At 38.3% G+C, this 27709-nt stretch overlaps 1 protein-coding gene across 4 annotated transcripts in view; it reads left to right on the forward strand.

Annotated features, from left to right (window-relative positions):
* LOC126187977 (stAR-related lipid transfer protein 7, mitochondrial) overlaps positions 1–27709 on the forward strand; it is a 132690-nt gene that overhangs the window by 75204 nt on the left and 29777 nt on the right. For 3 of the 4 annotated variants that reach the window (XM_049929377.1, XM_049929376.1, XM_049929374.1), the window contains exons 4-5: positions 17413–17573; positions 25418–25600. In XM_049929377.1, the coding sequence (XP_049785334.1) occupies positions 17413–17573; positions 25418–25600 (344 nt within the window). The remainder of the gene's footprint in view (positions 1–17412; positions 17574–25417; positions 25601–27709) is intronic. The other variant, XM_049929375.1, reaches the window with a different exon arrangement.

Genomic DNA, 27709 nt, shown 5'->3' on the forward strand with positions numbered 1-27709 from the left:
CTGATGCCCTGTTTCTTTTATGGTGTACTGTAAGCTCTCTTAGTGCTTTATACACACGAACATGCGGGCTTCCTACACCACTGCAGTTGCACATGCACAATAATTCGTTTTTGGCGCTCTCTGGCAACTGGTAAATTGAACCTATAACTAACAGTATTGCGAACGGTGGTTAGAAAAGCGTTACTTTCAAAGTAAATTTCTTTTTACGCAAGATGAATTATGTTACGTGTGTGAAAGTGGGATGGATATCTAAATCACAGAGTGTTCGAAACTGAACAATTTGAGGACCAGCCACTTCAAGAATTTCGAGCCGAGGCATTTATGTCACAATTTTAAATTTACTGGCACATTTGTGTGATGTATCTTAAAGTATATCACACCAAAAAAAGACCAGTATTACACGTGAAAGCTTAGCTTTTCTTGTAGATATACGGTACTGTGTACATTAATGTAAACCGTTAACTTTTCCTCTTGTGTGTTCGCGCTATGTAACCAGTAATCTTGCTAGTGGCTGACTATAACACGTGCCCTATGCTCTGAATAGCTGCTGTCATCGACTGGCGAGATCTCGTGGCTTGAGATATGACTCGCTTACAAAAGGACATCACAACCTCGGTTGCAACGCTCCGGAAACTATCAAGCTGTGTTTGGTGCAATTCGAATTTATACTTTCGTAATACGAAAATATGCAGCGTATATGTTGCTGCAAATCAAAGGTCTTTCCAAAACTTCTCTGCTCCGGCTTTTCTTTTTTTTCCGGGAAGTTCTATGCAATTATATAAAACGTTAACCATTCAAAGGATTGATAAGTTTTACAGTTCCGAGGGAACTTTTTCTGTGCTAAGTGACAGTAGGTCGCCCGGGAAAAAGCATATTTTTTAAACGGGATATCCGGGAGAAATCCGGGAATAATCCGGGAATTTTTTTTCCTTGTCCCTGTATACACCCTGACAAAGGAATACAGACATTGGCTGTGAGTGAGCATTGATTTAAATCAATGGGGAAGTTGAAAATTTGTGCCAGACTGGTATTTGAACCTGGTTCTCCTGCTTACTAGGCAGATGCTCTGACCACTAAGCCATCCAGACACAGTGGCCATTGCAAATGCATGGACTGCCCTAGCACACTTCCCTTCAGACCCGAATTCTCAACTTATCCATCCACTACCAATGTAATACCCTATTGTCCATTATCCTCATTGCTCATGACATTTCACCAACTCCCTGGCTGCTGATTCAAAATGGTGTCTGTTCTTTTGGACTTGTCTGAAAGAAGAGACACCACACATATATATATATATATATATATATATATATATATATATATATATATATATATATATATATATATATATATATATATAATTAAGGCAATGATGGCCGATGATATATTCAGTGCAGGTGCAAACTGGGCTCGAATTCTTAAGGGAATCAGTGAAATGCCGCAAGTAATGAGGGTAACGGGTAAAAGGGCACTAAACTAGTACTATGTGGATAAGTTGAGAATTTGGGTCTGACAGGAAGCTTGTTAGGGTAGTCCATGCACTTGCCATGACCACTGTGTCCGGATGGCTTAGTAATCAAAGCATCTACCTAGTAAGCAGGAGACTTGGGTTTGAATCCTGCTGTGACACTGGTTTTCAACGTACCCTGTTGATTTAAATCAATTCCCACTCACAGCCATTGTCTGTAATTCCTTTGTGTCTAAAGTCCATATTTCTCAGCTCAAAGGATATTCATTCATTCTGAAAATGCATTCGTACAACAGGTGATCTCAGCGTTCTAAGAAGACTTACTGGTAACAGAATTAGCAACATATGAGGGGCTTTCATTAAGTAATGGAACACATTTTTTTCTGACAGCACATTGGTTTTATTCAGGATGGCAGTACTTCATATTATTCCCCACTCTTTCGGCTACAATACCCTGTTCAGTGCAACGCCCTTATGCCACCTCACTGGGAGGGCTTCTACCCCCACACGGTCAATGTCGGAGCCAGCATTTTGTTGCATCAATAACTTCCCCGTCATACTGTTTCCCGCTGAGTGCATCCTTCATTGGACCAAACAGAAGGGAGTCAGAAGATGCAACATTGAGGCTGTAGGGTGGATGGAGAAGGGCAGTCCAAGGAAGATTTATAAGTCCCTCTCAGTTGCACAGACTTGGGTGAGGCCTTGCATTGTCATGGAGAAGGAGAAGTTCATTTGCTTTTTTGTGGCAATGAACACACTGAAGTCGTTTCTTCAATTTCTTGATGGTAGCACAATACACTTCCGAGTTGATTGTTGCATGGTATGGGAGGGCATCAAACAGAATAACCCCTTCAGAGTCCCAGAAGACAGTCACCATGACTTTACTGGCTGTGGTTCTGGCTTTGAACTTTTTCTTCGGAAGAGAGGTGTAGTGCCACTCCATGGATTGCTGTTTTATTTCCAGTTTGATGCGACGAAACCGTGTCTCGTGTTCAACAAGAAATTGGTGCAGTCAGCCTCATAATACTCAACCAATTCCACATAAATGGTCCTTTATTGCTCTTTATGATCTTGTGTTAGGCCATGAGGAACCCGGTAAGCATACACTTTTGGGTACCCCAACTGGTGAGCGAGCAATTGTGTCAGCACTACTATCGGAGATGTCTAGTTGTGCATCAAGATGTTTGACTGTGATCCTTTGGTCACATCAGATGAGAGTGTCTGCATGTTCCAACATTACAGGAGTCACAGCTTTCTCTGGCTGGCTGGCTGGCATGTCGGAGATTGGACGGGTTTGCGTGACTTTGTTGCGGTGATGACAGACGCCTTACCCAACAACTCACCATGCTTTTGTTCACTGCCATCTCTCCGTAGACATTCTGCAGGCACTTATGAATATCTGTGATGTTCTGGTTTTCCACCAGAAAAACTCGATGATGACTCTATGCTTGGAATGCACCTCTCTTATGGAAGCTAGTTTGAAGGCTACTTGTAGCATCATCTCCTATTGGCACTTCATGAAACTATAGGAGCTAAAAGAGGAAGATTCCATGATGTCCCACAGCAAATTCCACATTTTTTCAACCAAGTAGGTTGGAAAGAAAAAAAATGTGCTGTATTACTTATTGGACACTCTTCGTATTCCATTAAATTGTGGGTGGTTGATAACTGTGCATGCTAGTGGTTCCAAAGTGAAACCAGCTCCTTAAAACAATTGAGTGTTTACTTTTGCTAATTTCTTCCCGTCTTACATATTGAATGCCCTTCATAATTATTAATTTCTCAAGCAGAAGTTGAACCTCATGTTTGTTTTTCACTGACTTGTCCTCAATAGACCTCACACATTCTAATAACTCGTCAGTTCTCATAATTTCTTTCCATATTGCATAATAAAAACCTTTTAACTCGATTGTAGCATGTGTGGCTATTGAGCATCCAACAACAAACCTCTATTTCTCTTTTACAGTAAATATTAGTCACAGCAGTCGAATAATATTTCAGCAGAATTGTTTGATAAGCCCATTCAGCTATCCCTATTAAATTTAAGTTCCAAAAATTTCTCTCCTTCTTTGCAGAATTATGTGTTATAAATTACTGTCTTGCAGTCCAAAGCATTCACAAGCATGAATAATGTAATATATAATGTAAGGGAGTCAAGTCGTGTGATGATGCCTATTCTTTATATTCTTAATGACCAGATACAGCAGCTCATCTTGCTACTTCAGGTGGGAAGTAGTCAGTGCCAGACTGCTTACGATGCAAGTGTTTTAGTTATTGTGCAACTGAATAGCGATTCTATATTAGAAAATCACAAGTTCCTTTTCAACAAGTTTCTTAACCCATAATGCTTCTAATTGCCAACCTTTTATAGTTTCTAAAGATGGCTCTCAAACGCATTGTTTTCTTGTTACAATTGAATTTTGTCCGTTAATTTACATAGTTTAGTTTTGTAGTTCAAAAATTATTTGAATTTTTTGATTGCCTTGATCTTCCCGTAGTTAGTGATCAGGCAGTGTGGTCCATAATTTGTGTTTGCCGCGAACATATTTACTCTTCTCAATGGAAGTGTGTTATTCAACATTTAAAAGCTGTTTCCCTTTATCAGCAAACCAATCATATAAAGGGTGTCCCATTAAGAACACTGTTTTTAAATTGAGTATCTCCTTCAGTTTGCTAGGTTGCCAGATCTGAAATTCAAGCGACTGCCATCTGTTGATACTGGGGTTACTGATTGTCAACTGGCATTTGCACGTATTGTTATCAGCAAAAATTGGGGTATACGTGATGGATCAATACATCTAGGTTTTGAAAGTGCATTTCAAATATGGTGAACGCTCTGCAGAGACCATTCAAAGACTTTTGTGTAATTTTTGGTTAACAAAATGCACCTAATGTGTCAACTGTGCAGAGACTAGTAAGCAGATTTGAAGATACAGGGTTGACAGTAACATCAAATCACCAGGATGTCCTCGGTCTCATCGATGGGTGGAGAATGTCACTCTCGTTTGTGAGAGCATCGCTGCGAGTCCTGTAATGTCGATTTGCCGCTGTTCTCAGTAGTTAGCCATTCTGAGAAGCAGTTTGCATCCAGTTTTAACTGTGTTTGTTGCATCCTTCTAAGATCCAACTAACACAAGAGCTGAAGCCAATGGACCATTTGAAGCTTCAAACATTTGTTGAGTGGGTATTCACAAAACATAAATTCGATAGTGATTTCCATAAGAAAACAATCTTCAGTCACGAGGCACACTTCAGCTTAATGGTTATATGAGTATGCAAAATTGGCAGATTTGGGGCACAAAGAATCCTTGCAAGATCCATAGAATATTGTGTTCCAGAAAGAGTCACTGTTTGGTGTGGTTACCATATTTACTCGAATCCAAGCCGCACTTTTTTTCCGATTTTTGTAATCCAAAAAACTGCCTGCAGCTTAGAATTCAGGGCAAAGTAAGCAGAAGTACTGAAAAATGTTGATAGGTGCCGCCGCAACTAACTTCTGCCGTCAAATATATGTAGCGCTACACAGGCATGCTTTGCAGGCACAAAGATAAATACTGGTGCAAAAACCTCTGCGTCAGTAAATAAATTTAAAAAAAAAAAGGTGGAAGATGAGCGTTTTTCTCCGCCCCGTGTTTTTACCACTGCATTTTCGTACATTATCCAACGAAGTAAATACAAATTCCGTATTGTTCATCTTTGACTGTAGCAGCATTTCAATGTACTACGAAAATCTGACTGGCAAGACTGTTTGGGATGTTTGTCAATATGGCCAACTCTATGTTCTGAATTTTTTCCTAGCTGTGAGAAGACATGGTTGCTAATAGGAACTTTTATGAATTGTGAGAATCACATGCAGTATTCTCTTCAACATAAGAATAATATGAATATAAACATTTTGCCATGTATTCTTTCATGTTTGCTGCTATCTCATTTAAATCCTGTCTGCCTTATAAACTACAAAACTAGAGTGAGACAACAGCAAACGTGGAAGAATATACATATCATGTCATGTTTATATTCATATTATTCTTATGCCTAATACTGATACAATCAGAAATGAAGCACGGCAGTTGACTAGATTTTTAAGTCTAAGATGACTTTAATTTCTGTAATGTACTAAAGAGGCGTCTCCATTATGTGTGCCAAAGAGGAGGAAACACATAATGGAGTCACAATATTTACGTTGTGAAAAGCAGTGCCCAGCGAATTAGTTATATCAAGTAGCAAAATAACAATAGTACACCACAAAAAAGAATGAAAACATGGTGAACAGGGTGAAGAAGGTCAGAACGCAAAGTTGTGCGTATATGGCAGTAATAAAAGTGGTAGTACGACCTCCAGACCAGATGTGAGGAAACACTGATCAGCAAATCATCCCACTGATGATGCCTTAGAACAAGATAAGGCGAAACGTGCTTAGGATGAATAAATTAAGTAGCAGCAGAAGAAGGCAGTTTTATTTACAAAACAAGTATATATAAAAATTGCATTCTTCATGGGACACACATTAACTAACTCATTTCCAATGGTCAGACAGAACAGTTTGGACTTAGTCTCAACTGAATGTGATTTTATTCCATCTTACATTTTGAATAAACTATCCCAAGGTAACTATTATGGTATCAGAAATTTCTGGGTGGAATATAAATAATGGAAGGAATAAAGACATCCATTAACCTTAAAGTTAAGGCACTAAGTGGTTGAAAGCTAAGTAAAATAAAACTGGAAATGTTGTTGAGCTTTCAGATAGTGTTCTTCTTTTGAGCTAAGTAACAAAACACACACACACACACACACACACACACACACACACACACACACACACAAATGCATGAGTCGAGCTGTAACAACCGGCCGGTATGGCCGAGCGGTTCTAGGCACTTCAGTCCTTACGTTCGTTAGGTTTAAGTAGTTCTAAGTTCTAGGGGACTGATGACCTCAGATGTTAAGTCCCATAGTGCTCAGAGCCAAGCCATTTGAGCTGTAACAAGAGGACAGTAGCATCTTCTGTGAGAGTTATATATATATATGTGTGTGTGTGTGTGTGTGTGTGTGTGTGTGTATGTGTGTGCGCGCGCGCACGCACGTGTGCGTTGTGTGTGCACGTCTGTGTGTGTGTGTGTGTGTGTGTGTGTGTGTGTGTGTGTGTGTATGTGTGTGCGCGCGCGCGCACGTGTGCGTTGTGTGTGCACGTCTGTGTGTGTGTGTGTGTGTGTGTGTGTGTGTGTGTGTGTGTGTGCGTGTGTGTGTGTGTGTGCGCGTGTTCTCACGCGCACGCACTTCCGTCCGTGCTTGTATGTGCGTGCACGTGCTAGCGTGAGTGAATGTGGGTGAGTGGGGCTGGTGGGTGGCAGCACATGCACCTGCATTCATGTTTGAAATTTCAACATCTTCCCCAAGGCCAAGATTCTATCCTTGTTTTTGTCAGTTCATTTCATCTGTCAACTGCAACAAATGAACCCATGTTCACTACCTCACAATAATACTTCTGTTTTCTCTTCAGATTTCCTCAATCTGTCATAGGGTTTCCATGTGTCTCCTGAGAACCGCGACTGAGCGAGATGGCACAGTATTAAAACACCGGGCTCGCAGTCAGGATGACGACACTTCAGATCCCTGTCAGGCCATCTGTATTTCGGTTTTCATTTCCCTAAATCATTTAAGGAAGAAGCTGGGATGAAGAGAGCTGTTTTCCTTATACATCCTTCCCAATCCTGGTATATGCTGCATTGTTAATTACTGTGTCTTCACTAAATGCTAATCTCCCTCTTGAGAGGCCTGTAGCATATTTGGATGTTGTAAGAAGTGGATTCCTATGAACTGGTACCTCTGGTTAATATTTTTGTATAAAGGCTTCTGCGAAAAGGCTTAGTCCTTATACAACTGTGTGTGACACTCTTCTTTCCAGTTAGTAAAATGAACATTTGAACAGTAGTAGAGGAAGATAACACCTCTTCTTTATGTATGATTTGGACAAGTATATTTTATCCTTTCAGAACTACTTGCCATTTGCACCTGCAATCCAGTGGATACAGTTAGATGTTTAGTATGCCAGCTAGTTTGGTTATTCCCACAGTCCCCTCTATTTTAGGGCCATTAGAGACTACGTCAAATAGCTGTAAGACATTTCTGAAAGACTTCTATACAACACAAAAACAATGCAGTCTCTGCCTTCTCTCCTCTGCAGGGCCACTGTTCTGCTTTTGCTCATCCTGGAAGCCCTTAAAGTTATTGATCAATGATCTGTACTTTGACTGGTCAGAGATGACTTCCTGGTCCAGTTCATTGCTCTTAATGTCTTTTCTTACCTCCTTGAACCATTTGTTGGAGACTGGAGGTCTGTCATTCAGTACTATTCTGCTGTTGCTGGCTTCTTTTTGTGGTAGTTTTCATCCAAAACTGTCCACTTATTCTGTTTACTGTACTTTGCTGTTAGGTGAATAGGCACTGTTCAGATGTTGTTTATATACTTTGTTTTCTCAAAGGAAATTTGGAGGCCAGCTTTTTCTGCTTGTTCCTTCAGTGTGTTTAGTAAATGGGTCTTAATCCATTATCATTCACATTTCAGCTTTGTTTGTTACATTGCTGTGTTTCCCAGCACATTCGATCATCTTGTTATTAATATATCCCAGAATTAAAATTTTGGTTATTAATCTGCTGCTACCACTGGATTCTATCCTGCACACCTGCCTTGAGGTAAATAGTTTTCTTTAACCTGTTAAGTCCTGTTTCTTTGTGCTGTGTGTTCATTTATAATTTTTGATTTCTGTCTCCACTCAGTACCAACGTCAGATTAAAATTGTGTTGCATTGTACATGCCTTGCACTACAGAATAACTTTTTTATGAGGTGTTAATGATGGACCCTCAAGTTATCTTCCTGAGCTGTACTACTTCATCGAAAGATACTGAAATTGTATGTGCTAAACTAGTTTTATAATTCCACATAACTCAAGTTTTCTCACTCATTTATCCTCCCCGTATCAATTTAAATCCAATTTTGTGTACAGTCATCTTATATGTTTGTATTTTAAGAGCGTATTTCATCTTTTTAACCTTTATTACTCCATGAGCTACCATATTATATGTGACTTGCATGAGTTTTACGAACACTGTAGCCACAGTCGATGTCCCGTGCTCCCCAATTACAACCTTGGTCATTTCACACATAGAAACCAAGCGAGTGATTAGTACACTGGACTCACATTCAGGAGGAACACTGGACTCACATTCGGGAGGATGACAGTTCTAACCCACATCCGGCCATCCTGATTTATGTTTTCTGTGATTTCCCTGAATCACTTCAGGCAATTTGTGGGATGTATCCTGTGAAAGGGCATGGCCAACTTCCTTTCCCAGCCTTCTCTACTCTTATGGGACCAATGACCTCACTGTTTAGTCCCTTCCCACAAATCAACCAACCAACTTCACACATAGAAGTCCTGGTCTTGATATTTAATTACAAGGTTAATTAACTTCTGAAAAATTTTGCAGAGAAGAAACACACCATTGAATTACGAAATTGCTTCTTAACTGTAAGAACTTTAAAGGAATCAGCTTACTGGACACCCCACACAAAATTAATGCAAGACATTAAAGGCTATAGCTGAGAGGTTTTTGGGTGAATAATAAGTGGGATTTTCGTGGGACAGATTGACAGCAGGTGCAGTGTTTGTTATTAAACAAATAATCAAAAAACATAGAGAGTATAATAGGGAAATCCATTTAGAATTCATTGATTTTGTGAAGGCATCTGGTAATGATAGAACAAAACTGTAGAGAACTATTCAGAAAAGAGGGTACTCACAACACGTAACAAATGTTTTTTTAAGTCTCTCTCTCTCTCTCTCTCTCTCTCTCTCTCTCTCTCTGTGTGTGTGTGTGTGTGTGTGTGTGTGTGTGTGTGTGTGTGTATTTGGCAGAGGCCTTGTTGGCCGTAAGCTTGTATTGTGACAGTCTTTTTGTTGTGCCTATCTGCAACTCAGCATCTCCGCTATATGATGAGTAGCAACTTTCCTTTTCACAATATTGTCAAACACACTACTGTAATTTTAGATATAAGTGGTACTCTAACACAGCCTATACCAACAAAAAAGGAGTTAGGCAAGGGTGCAGAATTTCACCCATACTTTTTTACATTTATGTAGATGATGTAGTTTGGAAATGGAAGGAGGTTTTTAAGAAGAGACTTAATAGTGACAGAAATTCTTGATTGAATTGCCTTATATATGCAGATGATGCCACCACACTTCTGGCAGAGAATGAAGATGACTTACAAAGGTGAATACATCTATTACATAAGATTTGTGAAAAATACCATTTGACAATTTCAGAAAAGAAGACCGAATAAATGACTTTTAAATGGAAACATCAAAATTTTGATTAACAACAGAACAGGTCAAATGTTTTATAGTTATTTAGGTCGTGATGTCATGTTTGAGTATGACGAAAACATAGAGAAGAAATTAGCAAAGTTTGAGAGTATGTGTGGAACAATAAACAGATGTCTAAAATATAAAATGAGAAAAGAAAACGAAACTGCAATTTTATAAGACATTGGCAGTTCCATTGCTTGTTTATGTAAGTGAATTGTGGGTTATAAGTAAACATCAAGAAAGTTGCATACAAGCAATAGATCTGAGGTACCTACCAGCAGTGAAGGAATGCACAAGAGCCAACTGATTTCAGAATTCAGAAATAACTGAATATATTTAACATTCTCAGTAAAACACAAGAAAATAGGAGAAACTGGAATGAACATCTAGAAAGAATGAGTGGACAAAGATTACCTCTTCAGAAAAGAAAGTTTAAGAAGGTTTAAGCCAGTTGCGAGAAGAAGTCAAGAAAGCGATAGATAACATAACCGGCAAAGTAAACAAAGGCCCAATGCTTGAAGTGAAGATAATGATGAAGATGAGAGTTCATTTTTAATTTACTATTTACCACTGTGTTCTGTTACGTGTGTAACAGATCATTGCTTGCATCATTCACATCTAGAGTTAATTTTCTGGCTTTAGGGGGCAGTTTCTCTTCAAAATGACCCCGGTATGAATTTATTTATGAAGAATGATAAACGCTGAAGAGCGAAAAATTGCATTCTAGTTGCAACAGTGTTTAATGTGAAAATGTATAACAATAATGGACATTCCGGGATCCACAGTGTGTGCTCATTAGACTGTTAATTCTATTTAACAAGTCCTGCAATTCTTCTCACTTTTCAGGGAGAATAACAATACCATCAACAAATATTACCATTAACCCTTTTAGTGCCAAATACGATCTGATCGTGATCCAGATTTTCGGCGAAAAATGCCAGTAACGATCTGATCGTGATGCCTTTCTCATTCGCTAGGAAATACTAACAACTTTGCCTTCAAGCGCAGAAAAAATGAATGAGAAAGGCATCACGATCAGATCGTTACTGGCATTTTTCGCCGAAAATCTGGATCACGATCAGATCGTATTTGGCACTAAAAGGGTTAACATCCATTCACACTGAATTTTAATGACACATCTGAACCTTTCTTTTATTTTAGTCATCACTTTTTTGATGTACGGATTGAATAGTAGGACCAAAAGACAACGCTTCTGTCATATATCCTTTCTAATCTGAGCAATTAATTCGTAGTCTTCCATTTTTAATGTATCGTATTGGTTCTTGTATATCATTAGCCTTTTCCTATAGCTTAGACTTATTTTGCTGCAAATATACGACATCATACACCATTTTACGTTGTCTAATGTTTTTCTATGTTGACAAATCCTATGGTGGTGTCCTGGTTTTTCTTAAGTCTTGCTTCTGTTATGAAGCACAATGTCAGAACTGCCTCTCTGGTGCCATTACCTTTATTAAAGCTGAACTGCCATCTAATAGATCCTTAATTTTCATTTCCATTCTTTTGTATATTGTTTTCATCAGCTTGGATGCAGGAGTTGTTATGCTTATTGTGTGATCAGTCTAACACTTATCTTCTCTTGCTATCTTGAGGATTGTGTGGATGATACTTTCCAGAAATTCAGATGGTAGTTCTCCAGACTCATGGATCATACAAATTAAACTGAATAATTGAGGCACTGAGAATCATAAGGGCCCAAAACACAGAGACAAAGTTTTGAGAAAAATATATGTTTGTGAAAATCAAGTTTGTAGTCAAACCACCAGTCTCATAGGTTTGTCTTGTTTTTAACCAAGTCTCAACAGCCTATGAAAAACTAAAGTAACCACTTAATATTATGAAACCCACATATATTATAAAATAGACAACATATACACACTCACATTCATGCAAATGCAGCTCACTCATGCATGACCACTGTCTCTGGCTGCCAAGGCCAGTCTTTTCATTGTGCCTGTCTACGATTCAGCATCTCCGCTAGTGGTATGTAGCAGTATGTATTTTTTCACAATATTGTCATTAATCCATCGTGAATTTTCCACTGTTTGACACATATCAAAACAATAGATGTACCTGTCTATATGTTCTGCATCTCCTCCTATACCACTGGACAGATTTCAACCAAACTTGGTACACATATCAGTTACCATCTGGAAATAATTGCTGTTGGGGTAAGAACCACCTACCTATCCAAGGGATGGGATGGGATTGAAAAAGTAGTGTAGCCCATGATGCGTGGATGCCCAGATTTTATCCATCCAGTATTTGAGAATGAGAGCACTTAGTGACTTTCAACAAACAATACACATAACTTCAAACCTTTAAGAAACTTTTCTCACCTACAACCCCAATAAAAAGATGAAAGGAAAAGAGTTTATCACTTACTATGTTTTTGCCATTCACATAGTAAAACTGTCGCATGTGGCATGATGTTTTAATTTATTAATTCTTTACTACTAACTCTATGCACAACACATTTCACAGGCAGTATCCACATATGCCGTTGATTGTACAACACATACTTCAGAAAGCATGACATCAAATACTGAAATGCATAAAAACTGCCGCATCATACTTGACCCTTTAATTTATTATGCTTTTACTGCTGACTCTATTCACAACACATTTCACAGACAGTATCCACATATCCCACTGAATATACCTACAAAAATACATTACTTGACCCTTTAATTTATTATGCTTTTACTGCTGACTATTCACAACACATTTCGCAGACAGTATTTATCATCCATGTTTCACTTCCATACAAGGCTACCCTACATACAAATACTTTCAGAAACAACTTCCTGGCACTTAAATCTATACTCGATGTTAACAAATTTCTCATCTTCAGAAATGCTTTCCTTGCCATTGCCAGTCTACATTTTATATCCTCTCTACTTTGACCGTCATCAGTTATTTTGCTCCCCAAATAGCAAAACTCCTTTACTACTTTAAGTGTCTCATTTCCTAGTCTAATTCCCTCAGCATCACCCAACTTAATTAGACTACATTCCATTATCCTCGTTATGCTTTTGTTGATGTTCATCTTATACCCTCCTTTCAAGACACTATCCATTCCATTCAACTGCTCTTCCAAGTCCTTTGCTGTCTCTGACAGAATTACAATGTCATCGGTGAACCTCAAAGTTTTTATTTCTTCTCCATGGATTTTAATACCTACTCCGAATTTTTCTTTTGTTTCCTTTACTGTTTGTTCAATATACAGTTTGAATAACATCAGGGATAGGCTACAACCCTGTCTCACTCCCTTCCCAACCACTGCTTCCCTTTCGTGCCCCTCGACTCTCATAACTGCCATGTGGTTTCTGTACAAATTGTAAATAGCTTTTCGCTCCCTGTATTTTACCCCTGCCACCTTTAGAACCAGTCAACATTGTCAAAAGCTTTCTCTAAGTCTACAAATGCTAGAAACGTAGGTTTGCCTTTCCTTAATCTTTCTTCTAAGATAAGTCGTAAGGTCAGTATTGCCTCACGTGTTCCAACATTTCTACGGAATCCAAACTGATCTTCCCCGAGGTCGGCTTCTACCAGTTTTTCCATTCGTCTGTAAAGAATTCGTGTTACTTTGCAGCCATGACTTATTAAACTGATAGTTCGCTAATTTTCACATCTGTCAACACCTGCTTTGTTTGGGATTGGTATTATTATATTATTCTTGAAGTCTGAGGGTATTTCGCCTGTCTCATACATTGTGCTCACCAGATGGCAGATGCCAGAACTGGCTCTCCCAAGGCTGTTAGTAGTTCTAATGGAATGATGTGTACGCCCGGGCCCTTGTTCCTCTTCCATTTCCGTAATATTGTCCTCAAGTACATAACCCTTGTATAGACCCTCTATATACTTCTTCCACCTTTCTGCCTTCCCTTCTAGAACTGGGTTTCCATCTGAGCTCTTGATTTTCATACAAGTGGCTCTCTTTTCTCCAAAGGTCTCTTTAATTTTCCTGTAGGCAGTATCTATCTTACCCCTAGTGAGATAAGCCTCTACATCCTTACATTTGTCCTCTAGCCATCCCTGCTTAGCCATTTTGCATTTCCTGTCGATCTCAGTTTTGAGACGTTTGTATTCCTTTTTGCCTAATTCATTTACTGTGTTTTTATATTTTCTCCTTTCATCAATTAAATTCAATATTTCTTCTGTTGCCCAAGGATTTCTACTAGCCCTCGTCTTTTTACCTACTTGATCCTCTGCTGCCTTCACTACTTCATCCCTCAGAGCTACCCATTCTTCTTCTACTGTATTTCTTTCCCCCATTCCTGTCAATTGTTCCCTTATGCTCTCCCTGAAACTCTGTTATTATTATTAATAATGTTAATTCACCAAATTTTCTTATGTCAGCTACCCCTGCTAAGGGTCATCAGGTGCATTTTCCCAGATGCTCCAGCAGATATGTGTGATTTTGTTTTTACAACACGTAACTGGAGTCAGCCCAAACAAATACTGTTCATCATGTCATTCACACAATGCCCAGTGTCATAAAAAACCATTGATTTGTTTGCTATTACAAATGAAATTGTTTTTAAAGTGGGGTTTTATGTGCCTATTCAATAGACTGCCCTCAAATTAGTCTAATGCGATATTTATTTTATTCACATCCAGTAAAAGGGACACTAAAAAACAGAGAATAACCACTACTCCAGAAGCGACTGAGCAGTGCTGCTGCATGGTAGTAGGAATCAGTGTGGGCCAGGGCACTGCTGTCACTGCTGGAATACTGGTTATTCTTTCTAACAATTACAAGAAGGAAAGTTGCTACTCGCCATATAGCGGAGATGCTGAGCCACAGATAGGCACAACAAAAAGACCCTCAGAATTACAGCTTTCGGCCATTAAGGCCTTCATCAACAATAGACACACACAAGTACAAGCACACATTTTCATGCAAAGGCAACTCACACACACAACTGCAGTCTCAAGCAACTGAAACCATACTGCCTGAGACTGCAGCTGTGTTTGTGAGTTGAGTGTGTTTGCATGTGCATATGTGCGTGTACTGTTGACAAAGGTCTTAATGGCTGAAAACTATAATTGTGTGAGTCTTTTTGTTGTGCCTAACTGCAACTCAGCATCTCCACTATATGATGAGTAGCAACTTTCCTTCTCACAATTGTTACATTCCATCCTGGATATTTCATTGTTTGATTACTCTTTGTGTTTTATTGCCCCTGTTAAAATGTGTCAGTAAAACAAATATCACACTAAACTGATTTGCGGCTGCACTCTCAAATGGACATGTGAAACCCCACTTTAAAAATCATGTCGTTTGTAGAGGCAAACAGACAGACTTTTTGACGACACTTGGTGACAGGTGAAAAGCATGATGAGCAGTTTGTATTTTTTTGCTGACTTCAGCTACACATTGCATAAATAAAATTCCGAGTTTCTCCCAAAGCATCAGAGTAAATGCATCTTTTTGCTCTTAGGTGGGGACAATCTGTATGCCATGAATTTAATTTGACACACGGCATATATGCATACTGATCAAGCATTCCCATATCATTAGTTTACTACTAAAATGATCTTGGTATGTAACAAGGAATGCTCAGTGCTGATTGTCTCTCAAGCCATTCTGGATCTGCTAGGCTTCACTCAAGCAGATGTTGAGTGTTTCATAATTTTCAAGGAAAGACTTTATGAATCAACAGTCCAATTTATTTGCTCATAATCATGTACCCAGGACATATGCCAGATAAGGCATATGAACAAATAATGCACAAAACAATCAATAATAGTATAGAGGCAATAAATTGTTCTTTATATGGCTTCCAAGGCTTTGAAACGTAAATAAAAAAAACTAAATTATTTTGATGTGCTTAAAGAACCTACTGTATTTGCATGCAACATCAAAGCTCCACGCATAGAGCAGATTGTTCATTAAATGTAGATATTAACAACTACTTAATGTTCCTCTGATTTCACACTATCCGTCATTCATAACCTACACAATGGTTTACATTAAATACATGTCATGTCCACTGTAAACAATATTTGCTGAATGGCTTACTGCTGGGCTTATGATGTTAAGTTGATTGATGCTATGCATTTTTATATGCACTGACAGCAGAAAATTGCAACACAAAGCAGCAGTTGTGTAAGATAAACAAAAGTGGGTAGGCTGTTTCTACATCTGAAAGATGATGTCCATTCAAATTTCATACCAGTCGCATAAGAATGCCACTATTAGCACCACTGTGAGGATGCTTTAAATACACAGTGTAATAGTTGTGAGTATTTTACCTTTGAGGTTGGGGGTGGTGAGTTGAGGTTAGTCAAGAATTCCTTTAAGGCAACAAAGAGTCAGAGGTTGGGGGTGGTGAGTTGATGTTAGTCAAGAATTCCTTTAAGGCAACAAATATGTCATTATTAGTACGTCGCTGAGTTTGGATGAGGTTGTTTAATAGGGTTCCGAGAAGCTGGGTGTTCCTTCTGTGATATTGCAGAAAGATTTAGCAGGGATGTAGCCACGGTACATGATTGCTGGTGGCGTTGGTCACAAGAATGTAAGATCACAGAAAGGCCGGCCTCCGGATAGCCATGTGACACTACCAAGAAGGAAGACCATTGTGTTCAGCATATGGCTGTCACGCATCATGCATCTTCAGCAGCAGTTTGACCAGCAGTTGGCACTACAGAATCACAATGAACTGTTACAAATTGATTACTTCAAGGACAGCTCCGAGCTAGATACCCTATAGCATGCATACCTCTGACCCCAAACCATCGCTGTTTGTGACTTCTGGAGTGTCAAGCATAAGCTCATTAGAGGACAGGGTGGAGGTCTTTGTATTTTCTGATGAAAGCGGGTTCTCCTTCAGAGCCAGCAATGGCCATGTGTTGATTAGAAGGAAGCCAATTGACGGCCTGCATCCCATGCACACTGACTACAAATTTGTACATCAGTCTGGTGATTCAATCTGTTGTGCTGCCATTTCTGAATAGCATTTCAGGGGGTGTTTCCAATAGGATATAGCTCAGTCACATACCATTATTGCAACCCAACATGCTCTGCAAAGTGTTGACATGTTGCCTTGCCCTGCTCAATCACCAGATCTGTCTCCAGTTGAGCACATATGGGACATCATTTGACAACAACTCGAGCATCATCCACAAATGGTATTAACTGTCCCTGTATTGACTGATCAAGTACAACAGGCATGGAACTCATCCCAAAAACAGCCATCCAGCACCTTTACAACACAATACATGCACATTTGCATGCTTGTTTTCAACATTTTGGTATTTACACTGGTTATTATCACACCACCATTTCACATTTCCAGTGGATTATCTCAAGCTTACATTAATCTGCAATCTTGCAGTGGTAATCAGTTCAATATGTTAACCAACCAAATGTATTCCTGAAGTTTCACTACTGTACATTAATTATTTTTTGATGTTGTGATTTTTTGTGCATGAATGTATCTTTACAAAAATATGGTTGTCTGTTAGTCAAATAAGTTTTGTGCAAATTTATCTTTCTTATGTAATTTTGCATGTGAAACCATTTGTGTAATTATTTTCAGTGTATGGGAAATACAATGATGTTAGTGCACAAGCCTTCCTGCAAGCCCAAATTGATACAGACTATCGTAAAGAGTGGGACAATACAGCTGTAACCTTGAAGATAATTGATTCAGAACCTACATCAAATAGTGATGTGATCTATTGGGAAATGCAGTGGCCTGTAAGTATATAGGAGTACATTCATTATCTTCAAACATGAAGACCTGAGAGAAAAAAAATTTAAAAGATGTTTAATCAGTACATGGAAAGTGTGTAGATGTCTGTAAGAGAGTACAATTTCAGTAGATACCATATTTACTGTTACGTAAATTTTCACTATGGTGGTCTTTGTTATAGTAATTTATTCAAAGAAGAAAATACTCTAGGAGGGTAGTGAAACAATTAATAACGTTTGAGTCTAACATACTTGTTGCCCTCTGTACAACTACAATTATGGACATATTGTCCTTCACAACACTAAGTATCTTGCATAGCCTCTCCTAGTTAGAATGAATTTCTGCAGTAATGCACAGTGACAATCCTAGAGATGTCAGGTGTCATTTTGGGGGGAGAGATTTCCATACTACTTCCGCATCCCACAGTTAACCCAAGGAGTCAATAACAATACGGACCTGGCTACTCCTGACATGTCCCAGACATTCATAGTGGCAAACAAGTCTGGTGATTATATTGCCCAGGTGAGTGCATGGGCATTGTCCTGTAGGAACCACACATGTCCCTGATGTAGAAATAGTGCCAGAAAGATCTGAATGATGTTCTACTGTCTTCACAAAGTCATTGTAAGCATGGCTCCTTACACAACGATGCCTGGAGATAGCCCTGTATCTCACGTGATACACTCCAGTTACTGCATTTTTATTCAGTCGGAATGTCATCATACGCTGAAAATATACCATATCTAAAATTCAGTTTATCCTATGACTTTTTCTTACCAGTGTCATTTGGAAATGTCTGCAAACTTTACTGGCACAATATAATGCTCTAAACAACAGACCACTGTTTCAGCAACTCAAATACAGTTATGGGCATAGTGCGTCCATGTTCAGTCTGTAATTCCCACTTAATCCACAGCAACAGAGCACCGACTCGTTGTCTTTACTACTCTTTTTTCGTAGCTCCCTGTATATAAGCTCTAGCTCCCTGTATATAAGATCATTGGACAAAATATCAGTCGTGCCCTTCAAAGAGCACACCTGCCAGGTGATTATATGACCTTCAACTGCTAAATAAATCGTTGCTCTATAGTGGTGTGCATGTGCCAGTTGGTTGTATGGAATCAGTAGATGGTTCGTAGTGGAGCAACAAAAGAATTACAGAAGGGAGCTATTGTGTTTGGACATGCCTATAACCACACCGTGAATGAAGTTGCCTTATTTGTTGGTATATCAACGCTGAGTGTCCAACAAGTCTACAAGGATGATGTACCTCTCACAGTCTTGTAACATAGTGGTGTATCAACACTGAATGTTCAACAAGTCTACAAGGATAGTATACCTCTCACAGTCTCATAACATAGTGTAAAAACAGTGGTTGTGACCATAAGAAGTTCATAACCAAGAGGAATTGGAGATAAATTTCATGCTTAGTCAATGACAATCAGTTTCAAACCGACAGCAGTTGCTGCTGTCAGTGGATGCAGCTCCATCTCAAACAGTTTCCAAGGGATTACTTGAAGTGGATATTTGAAGTTAGTCATCATGCATATGACCACTTCTCAAAGTGTTACATAAACCTGCAAGATTTCAGTGGACCAGGCAACACAGGAACTGTACAGTATCTGACTGGTGGCATATAGTGAGGTCTGACAAGTTGTGGTTTTGCCTCTTTTTTTTTTTTTAAATGAAGCAAAATGTTGAGTGCAACAGTGCCCTAATGACATGTTTACTCCACCACATATGAAGGATTTAGTTCAGGCTGGAGGTGGTTTCTGTTGTTTAGGGGGTGTTTTTCGAACCATGACTCAAGCTCGCTCATTCAGATTACCAAGAACATGAACAAGGATGTTTATTTCAACATTCCTAGTGAGCAAGTGTTGCTCTTTCTTCTACATCTTCTTCCTCTCCTGTCTTCCAGGGTTACAGCTATGTTTACAGGTACTACTACAAATGAAATGACACAATTTCAGAGACTTTACTGTTCTCATACAGGTAGGATATTATGTATATAGACTGAAGCGGCAAGTGAAAATTTGTACCAAGGCTGGGAATCAAATTCAGGTCTCCTGCTGACTACGCAGGTGTGTTAGCCACTAAGCAACTGTGGCACAGCCAGTACACACCCTTTGCCTATACCTATTTTGACTACCATCAAATTATCAGTTAGTATGAATGGGCATAGGCAGAGGGTATATACTGGCAACTCGCAATATCCTGTTGCAAAGCATGCTCTACAGCATGACATTCATCACCTCAGCACCTGCTTCACCACACACGTCACCTGGATTCTTCCCCCAGACACCAGTTTCTCAGAATTCTGCAGGTGGAAACTACCACAACATGTTGTTGGTTCTCGCCACCCACCTGGCCTTAATTTATGTTAATTTCTTCCGTCTCAGCATTTCTTCACTGTAACTACTCTTTGCTTCACTTGTTTTAGTTTTCTACATCTTTCATTGTCTTTCCCGTCTATTTTTCACCACCCCCTCCCACCTCTGTTACCGTACAATGCACTTAAATTTTCACTCTTATTAGCTCATGTATAATGTTTAAGCAGTAACCTCTGTCTGCACATTACCCTGTCATCCCTCTTTAAGTTCTCAGGTTTTCAAATCTCATCTGATGCAGTCCCCAACAATCAGTCTTTCCTTCTCATCTCATATGGTAAGTCTCTCCTGACCCGCGGTTATGGGTGACTTTACCAAAATCTGACCCTTTTCCTAGACATATATATATATGTGTGTGTGTGCGAGTGTGTACCCGTCCTTTTTTCCCCCTAAGGTAAGTCTTTCCGCTCCCGGGACTGGAATGACTCCTTACCCTCTCCCTTAAAACCCACATCCTTTCGTCTTTCCCTCTCCTTCCCTCTTTCCTGATGAGGCAACAGTTTGTTGCGAAAGCTTGAATTTTGTGTGTATGTTTGTGTTCGTTTGTGTGTCTGTCGACCTGCCAGCACTTTCATTTGGTAAGTCACATCATCTTTGTTTTTTATATATATATATATATATATATATATTAAAAATTCACAGCAAGTCTCATAACAATGTCTTCACATTTCAATATGCACATAAACAATATATTTCTGAGTAAACAAATTTCTTTGCCAAGCCTGTAAATTGAGCAATCTTTCACCAAGAAGGGAGCCACCTTTTTCTACATATCACTGTGAATAGCATTTTGGCACCCTTGTTGTCTTGACTACGTCCTGTCCACTTTTTCACTTAATTTTCTTTCCATGTGGCTCACATCTGTATTTTTTCCCGTTCTCTACCTTTTAAGAAGATTAGGAGGAGGGGAGTGGAGGTTACAGTGGGGCTGGGCTGTTCAATCTTATTTTAGTTAATTCTACACTTACATCATTACTCCACAATTCACACCTAAGTGTGTGGCAGAGATTTCGTAGCACTGCTTTCAGACTATTTCTCTGACTTCCCATTCTCAAATAGCTTGTGGAAAAAATTTACAACTAAACCTTTGGTGCATGATTTTTCTTATTTTATCACATCGTTCATTCCCCGCTATGTAATTGAGAGTGAACAGAAATGTTTTAGCATTTGGAGAAGATAGTTGCTGTTTGTAACATCACATAAAGATCCTGTCACAACTAAAAGAGCTTTCGTTTCAGTGACTGCCACCCCAACTCCCATATCATAATCATGGTACACCTTCCCCTATTTCGTAGTAACACAATAAGAGTTGCCTTTCTTTCAACTTTTTCAGTTGTCTTTGCCAGTCCCTATCAAGAAAGGACCCCATACAACACAGGAGTGCTCCAGAAGAGGATGGACAAGCACAGTTTAGGCAGTCTCTTTAGTAGATTTGTTGCATCTTCCAACAAAATGCAATCTTTGGTTCATCTGCCCCATAACTTTTTCTGTATGATGTTCCATTATAAATTTATTCCACTAAATACCTTGGTATTACAATTATGAATGACAACCTATAAGTTTGTGTGATTTATTGTGCAACTGAAATGTAACAGAACTTTTTTTAATACCCAGATGTGGCAAGAAACCTTATATTCTTCAGAGTTAATTGGCTTTTCTCCCACCATGCAGATATCTTACTCGAGTCATATGGTGATTTATTTTGATTAGTAGGCAGTAAATGACAGCATCTGCTATAAACATCCTAAGATGGCTGCTCATATTGTCAACTAAATCATTTACATGGATTAAGAACAGCAGAAGGGCTTTTCCTTGGGAAACCCCAGATCTAACTTCAGTTTCATTAAAAGACTTCCAATCATTTACTACAAACTGTGACCTTTCTGACAGTAAATTATAAATCCAGTTGCTAGCTGAGATGAAACTATGTATGCACGCAATTTGAGTAGAAACCCCTTGTGAAGAACGGTGTCTTCTGGAAATTGTGAAGTATGGAATCAACTGGAATTCCCCTGTCGATAACCCTCATTACTCTTTGTGTGCAAAATGCTGGTTGTATGTCAGTAGAGTGTTTTTGTCTTTGTATTTCTTAATGTTGGAACACAGAATGTGTTCCAAAATCCTACTAAAATTGTTGTTGTTGTTGTTGTTGTTGTTGTTGTTGTGTCCAAAGACTGGTTTGCTGCAGCTCTCCATGCTACCCTATCCTTTGCAAGTGTCTTTATTGCTGAATATCTACAGCTGTCTGCATCCCTTAGAACCTGCTTGCTCCCCTACAATTCTCTCCCCTCACCCTTCCTCTGTTTCCCTCTGTTACAAAACTGACAATCACTTGAAGCCTAACGTGTCCAATCAACTTATACTTTTCTTTAGTCAAGTTGTGCCAGAAGTTCCTTTTTTCCTCATTTTGATTCAGCATGTCCTCATTAATTACCCAATCTACCCATCTATCCCTCAGCATTCTTCTGTAACACCACATTTCAAAAGCTGCTATTTCCCATCTTGTCGGAACTGCATATCATCCACTTTTCACTTCCATATAACGCTGTGCTCCAGGCAAACACCTTGAGAAAAGACCTTTGATAATTAAATTTGTGTTCAATATTAACAAATTTTCAGGAAACACATTTCTTGTGATTGCAGTCTGCATTCTATATCCTTTCCACTTCAGTCATCGTCACTTTCTGTTTGAGGATGTTGCTGCAGCATATGTGCAGCATAGCAGGACCTTGATATGGGTATATAAATGCCAACATGTAGGCAAGGGATTAATGTGGCATCCTGTCCTTCCGGCGAGTGTGCAGTAAAATATAAATGTGAACTGCAGCAAAATTTTCAGCAAATGAGTCCAAACAGGACCAACATATGGGGGCAGCATGTCTGTTAAAAACCACCTCTGTGGAATGCAGCAACAAGAGTTGCTGCTGCATGATGATAACACACATTCCCATATCAGAAATGTTGTAATGCAGAAGTTATGCCAACTCAAGTGGGAGACACTCAAGCAACCATCCTATAGTCGTGATCTCTCCCCATACGATTTTCGTGCCTTCGATCCCTTAAAAAAAGCTTTGAAAAGTCAACAATTCGTATCAGAGGAGGATGTACAGTAGACAGTTATAGACTTATTCACACAGCAGGACACAGTGTTTTACAAAATGTGTATCTTCAGTCTGGTTTGTTGGTGGAATGATTTGGCCTGACTGGCATACTAATTCTGGACTGTACGGCTTTCGAACGGGAACTTTTTGATCACCCCTTGTAGTGTAAATTGTTTTTCTCACAACCCGTTGGAAGAGATGCTTCAAATTATCTGAAGAAGACAAAAGCTTAGTTTCTTTTTAATATAATACAAAAACTGCATTACTGTGAATAGAATTCATGTTTTTTAAGGTTACAGCCTGAAACACAGCAAGCCAAGTAAAGCAATCACTTCTTGAAATGGCACACACTCAACTTTCTCCACTATCCTGTAAGTCTTTGTTGCATTGTATCTGTCAAGTTACGATACAGGTAAACTAATTTTACTTATGTGTCCCCTCCTAAAATGCTTTATTTCAGGCAGACACCTTCAGGAAGGCAGTGGCTTGTAGTACTTATCTGTGTTGAAGGCATAATTTCAGTATAAATACTCTAGTGTGACAGGAACAAGCGATTTTAATATTAGTCACCCAGTTTACGATTTTTAGAACGTAATATTGTATTTCATCGAGTTACCTCTCTCTTTTCAGTGATCTGGTCTACCATTTTTAATCATGTGACTCTTATCATAATGATCTATTGTCACCCCCTACTGATGCCAGAATTGTCATAAAGCCGATTCATCGCCACTCTGTTTAGCTTATAACATTCACTTCCAGATGGTGATAGTGAGCTCATTATTGTTGCTCAAAATTTTGATTCATGAGTTTGCTGATAGCTATCAACTTTTGATGGCTGTTTCAGTGCAACATTGATGGCTGATAACTCTGCTACTGTGTTGTTCATTTATTGATGCCATGCTTTGTAATACACTTGTTTGCAGTCTGTTATTTTGTCCCATGTTGTTTTTGTGCAGTATTGTTATTTAATGTTGTTACTGTGCTGCTTTTCTTTTAATTAATGTTTGTTTATTTCATCTGTTTTTGTGATTTTTTTTAAATTTATCCCATGTGTGGCCCAAGTAGAGGACTTACTGACAATAAAATTCATAAGTTATCGGAAAGTAGTAGTAGTGCACTAACGAAAATGGTTAAGAGAGTCACAGTGATGTTCTTGCTGGTATACTGAATGAAAATAAAGACAAAATGGAAGATGCACAGCAAACTGAACTGATTGCACCTCAAACTCTACAGCCACTACCACATCCATTTCACATACTGACTGGACCAAACATGTGCTGCCTTTAGGATCTTCTGCAGTGGAATATTTCAATTAATTTTTCACTGCAGTATCACTTCAACCTATTGTCACTGAAACAAATTGCTCAGCTAAGCAATTTATATCTGAACATGCCGCTACTTTGCCCAGCCCATATAAAATATATATTTAAAAAAAAAGTCACAATAGCTGAGGTGAGAGGTTGAATAGCATTTTAACGAAAATGGGCCTCAACAAATGTACATGTTGTTCATGTATAAATCCTTCTCAGGCATTTCCTTGGTTTGGCAAAATGTATTCTCCTCCTAAACACAAGTGTTAGGTAATACAAAACTGCATTCTTTGGGCAGATTGTAATATACCTTATAATGTACCATCCAATTATTATCTCTGGCATTAATAGAAATTCCATTTTTCTTATGTTATTTTAGTCAGAAATTTGTATAGATTGTATGGACATTAGTGAACTTTCTTTAAATCAAGTGTAGTGTTTACTATATGGAAATAAGATCAAATTAATATTATTTTTTGAAAAATATTTTTATTCAGTTACTCCAAAAAAATTTTAAGCAAAGAAGTAGGATAATCTGGGTATATCCTAATGAATTACATTATACACTTTTATGGATAAGTCATATTTTTTATATTTTTAAATTGAATACAGTAATGTAAGAAAATGGCAATTTCAATGGAACCTTGCTTAACAGAATAAAAAGTATTACATTTTTAGCAGTTGCTGCTCAAAATGGCTCACTGCAAAAGTTTTATTCTGCAATTTGTCCAGTCCTTAAAATGGATAATTGGATATAAATTTTTTGAAAGTAAAATTTACATTACAAACATATCTTCACGTAGTCTCTCTCCATCTTGTTCATTAATCACAACTCTATCACAGTTCTTGGTAATATAAAAAGCATGTTCTTTCCACAAGAATTTCATTTTAATTATTTTAAAAATAACGTAACGTGTATGATTGTTGTGCATATAATATTTGACTGTACAATAGATCATAAATCTTTTTTTTTTCCTAAAGGAAAAATGTGATGTGAATACTGATAACACCAGCATAAGGTACCAATAGAGAAATTTGTTCCTTATTTCAGAAGCTGTTTTCTAATAGGGACTATGTTTTTAATCGGCGATATATGGTCTGCGTAGAGAAAAATGTTATCATTATAGTGAATAAATGCGTAGAACATCCTGGCTGTCCAGAAAAACCAGAAAATCATCGGGTGAAGGAATATTGGTCTTACATGGTCATAAAGCCATTCACGCATTTCAATGAGGTACGTTTTTTTCCTGCTTTGCATTATATATCTGTTGACATAATTTAAGAGACAGATGCTAATGTGGAAGATATTTTGTATCACTCTGTCACCTTCACTGTCCCCCTCCAGTACAATGCAGATTAAAGTGTATCGTTAGTGTTAGAACGTTTTTCCTCTGTTCTGTAATCTATTTTTAATAGCTGAATTTTCTGTCCATCTACTGTGATACATCCGAAGCATGTGCTTTAATTTTATATTAAGTATAAAATTTAGAAAAAGGAATGACAATAAACAAGTCAATATATATGCTCTTAAGTTATAAAGTTGTGTGTGTTTTTTTGTTCTTAGATCATAGGCTATTACTATTGTTACACGGCATCTGTTTTATTCTATTTGGAGATTAATGTTTAAATTTGACACTTGATCACAAAACATGGTGTTATCATCTTGTGCAAGTCTTTCAGTCCACCTTTGTGCAGAACTACCCACACCATGCTTTCAATGTCTTATTGTCTGTCCTTCACACCAGAGTCACACATAGTCCTTTCACTTCAAGATGTGGCCTCCATCTCCCTTGTCTCATTCAGGTGCAAGTTTAGTTTTGGCCATTCACTGTGGGGAAGAACAAACCTTTTTGTTAGCTTTTGAATTAGACGGACATTCTGGGAGGGATGTTCATTCCAGCAGTCTTTCACTTCTCTGTGACACCTCCGACCAGAAGACTGACACAAGGTGTTGTGTATTATGTCAGGCATACAGCTAGTGGATTATGGGAAACAATATTTAAAGCTGAGATCTTAGGGATTTTTGTCTTCTTAAGAATTTGCACCATGGAACCCTTCCATCTGAGATATGTACATCTGACAATGTCAGTAATGGTCCTCATGGCCTCTCTAAGGCATGCATCTGTTCTCAAGGTCAGTTACTAGCAAGATTTTTGAGAAGCTTTACACAGTACCATGGAGTATAGTGCATATAAATGTTGCAAGTGACCTATCTTTAGAATAGCTGAAAGGTTGTCAGCAAAAGTATCAGAACAAGACTTAAGAATATCCCAGATGCACGGTTTGATCAACCGGGAAAACTTCAAGAAATGTACATTTATCTTCTTTGTAAGTGTATTGTTTTCTCATGCAAGAGCATAATATTCAGCAGCTGAATATACAAGCGGAACTGCAACACTGTGTAGTGATTCTACATTTGCTGCTCAATGGTTTCAGGTGTGTGCTTGAGCTGTGAACATTTCTCAAAGATTTGAGCAGTGCTGTTTAAATAATAGTGTCTGATGAAGGGTAACTCCGATGACAAACTTTCAGACATTGTTCAGGGATACCTTCTAAGTATTTTGGTATAAGGGACCCACAGCAACTTGTTACATAGTTATTACTAGAGATCGCATTATATGCATCATAAAAACCTTAAAATATGTGTGAAAAATGCATCAAAGTATCGAAATGTACAAGATCAAATAATAAAAAAAACATGGTAGTTACTGCATGCATTATATCTCAAAGTCAAACCTGTGCATATTAATTACGAGGAAGAGTTCAGGCCATGTGAAAAATAGGTACATTTAGAATGCTGATACCATTTTCTGAATACTTCCTGGTAGAGGTAAGGAAGGGGGCCTTTCTGGGATTATTTTCTAAAAATTTGCAAAATGGGGATGCATACCGTGTTTCAAGAATTGTTCCTTCTTTGCTATTGTTATCGGTAACAAGTGGATGCGATGCAAGTGAGTCACAGCGAAACAGTCAATATGCACAAGACCAACTTCGAGATATATCGCACTCAGAGGGGCATGCTCAAAAACTCTGTAATGTTTTATTTAAAAAAACAACATACAATCATTAATTTTTTTGAACAGCGTTAGCTTTTAATTAATACTGTTGGAGCAAAGCATCATTTAGAATTTATTTTACATTTTTTCTACTATTGTAAACATAAATGACCAAGTACTGTTCCAAATGTTCTGTAGTAATATTGTGATTTGGCTCACTCAAAACATTTATATAAGCAGATAAGGGCAATTCTACATCAACCAAGGTAACTGGGCAGTATTTGAATTTGGGTGCTATGTTGGCACGAGGTTTCAAAGCCCGGTTTATTGTTAAAGAAACATTTTAA

The sequence above is a fragment of the Schistocerca cancellata genome, chromosome 5 (genome assembly GCF_023864275.1).
Source record: "Schistocerca cancellata isolate TAMUIC-IGC-003103 chromosome 5, iqSchCanc2.1, whole genome shotgun sequence".
NCBI lineage: Eukaryota > Metazoa > Arthropoda > Insecta > Orthoptera > Acrididae > Schistocerca > Schistocerca cancellata.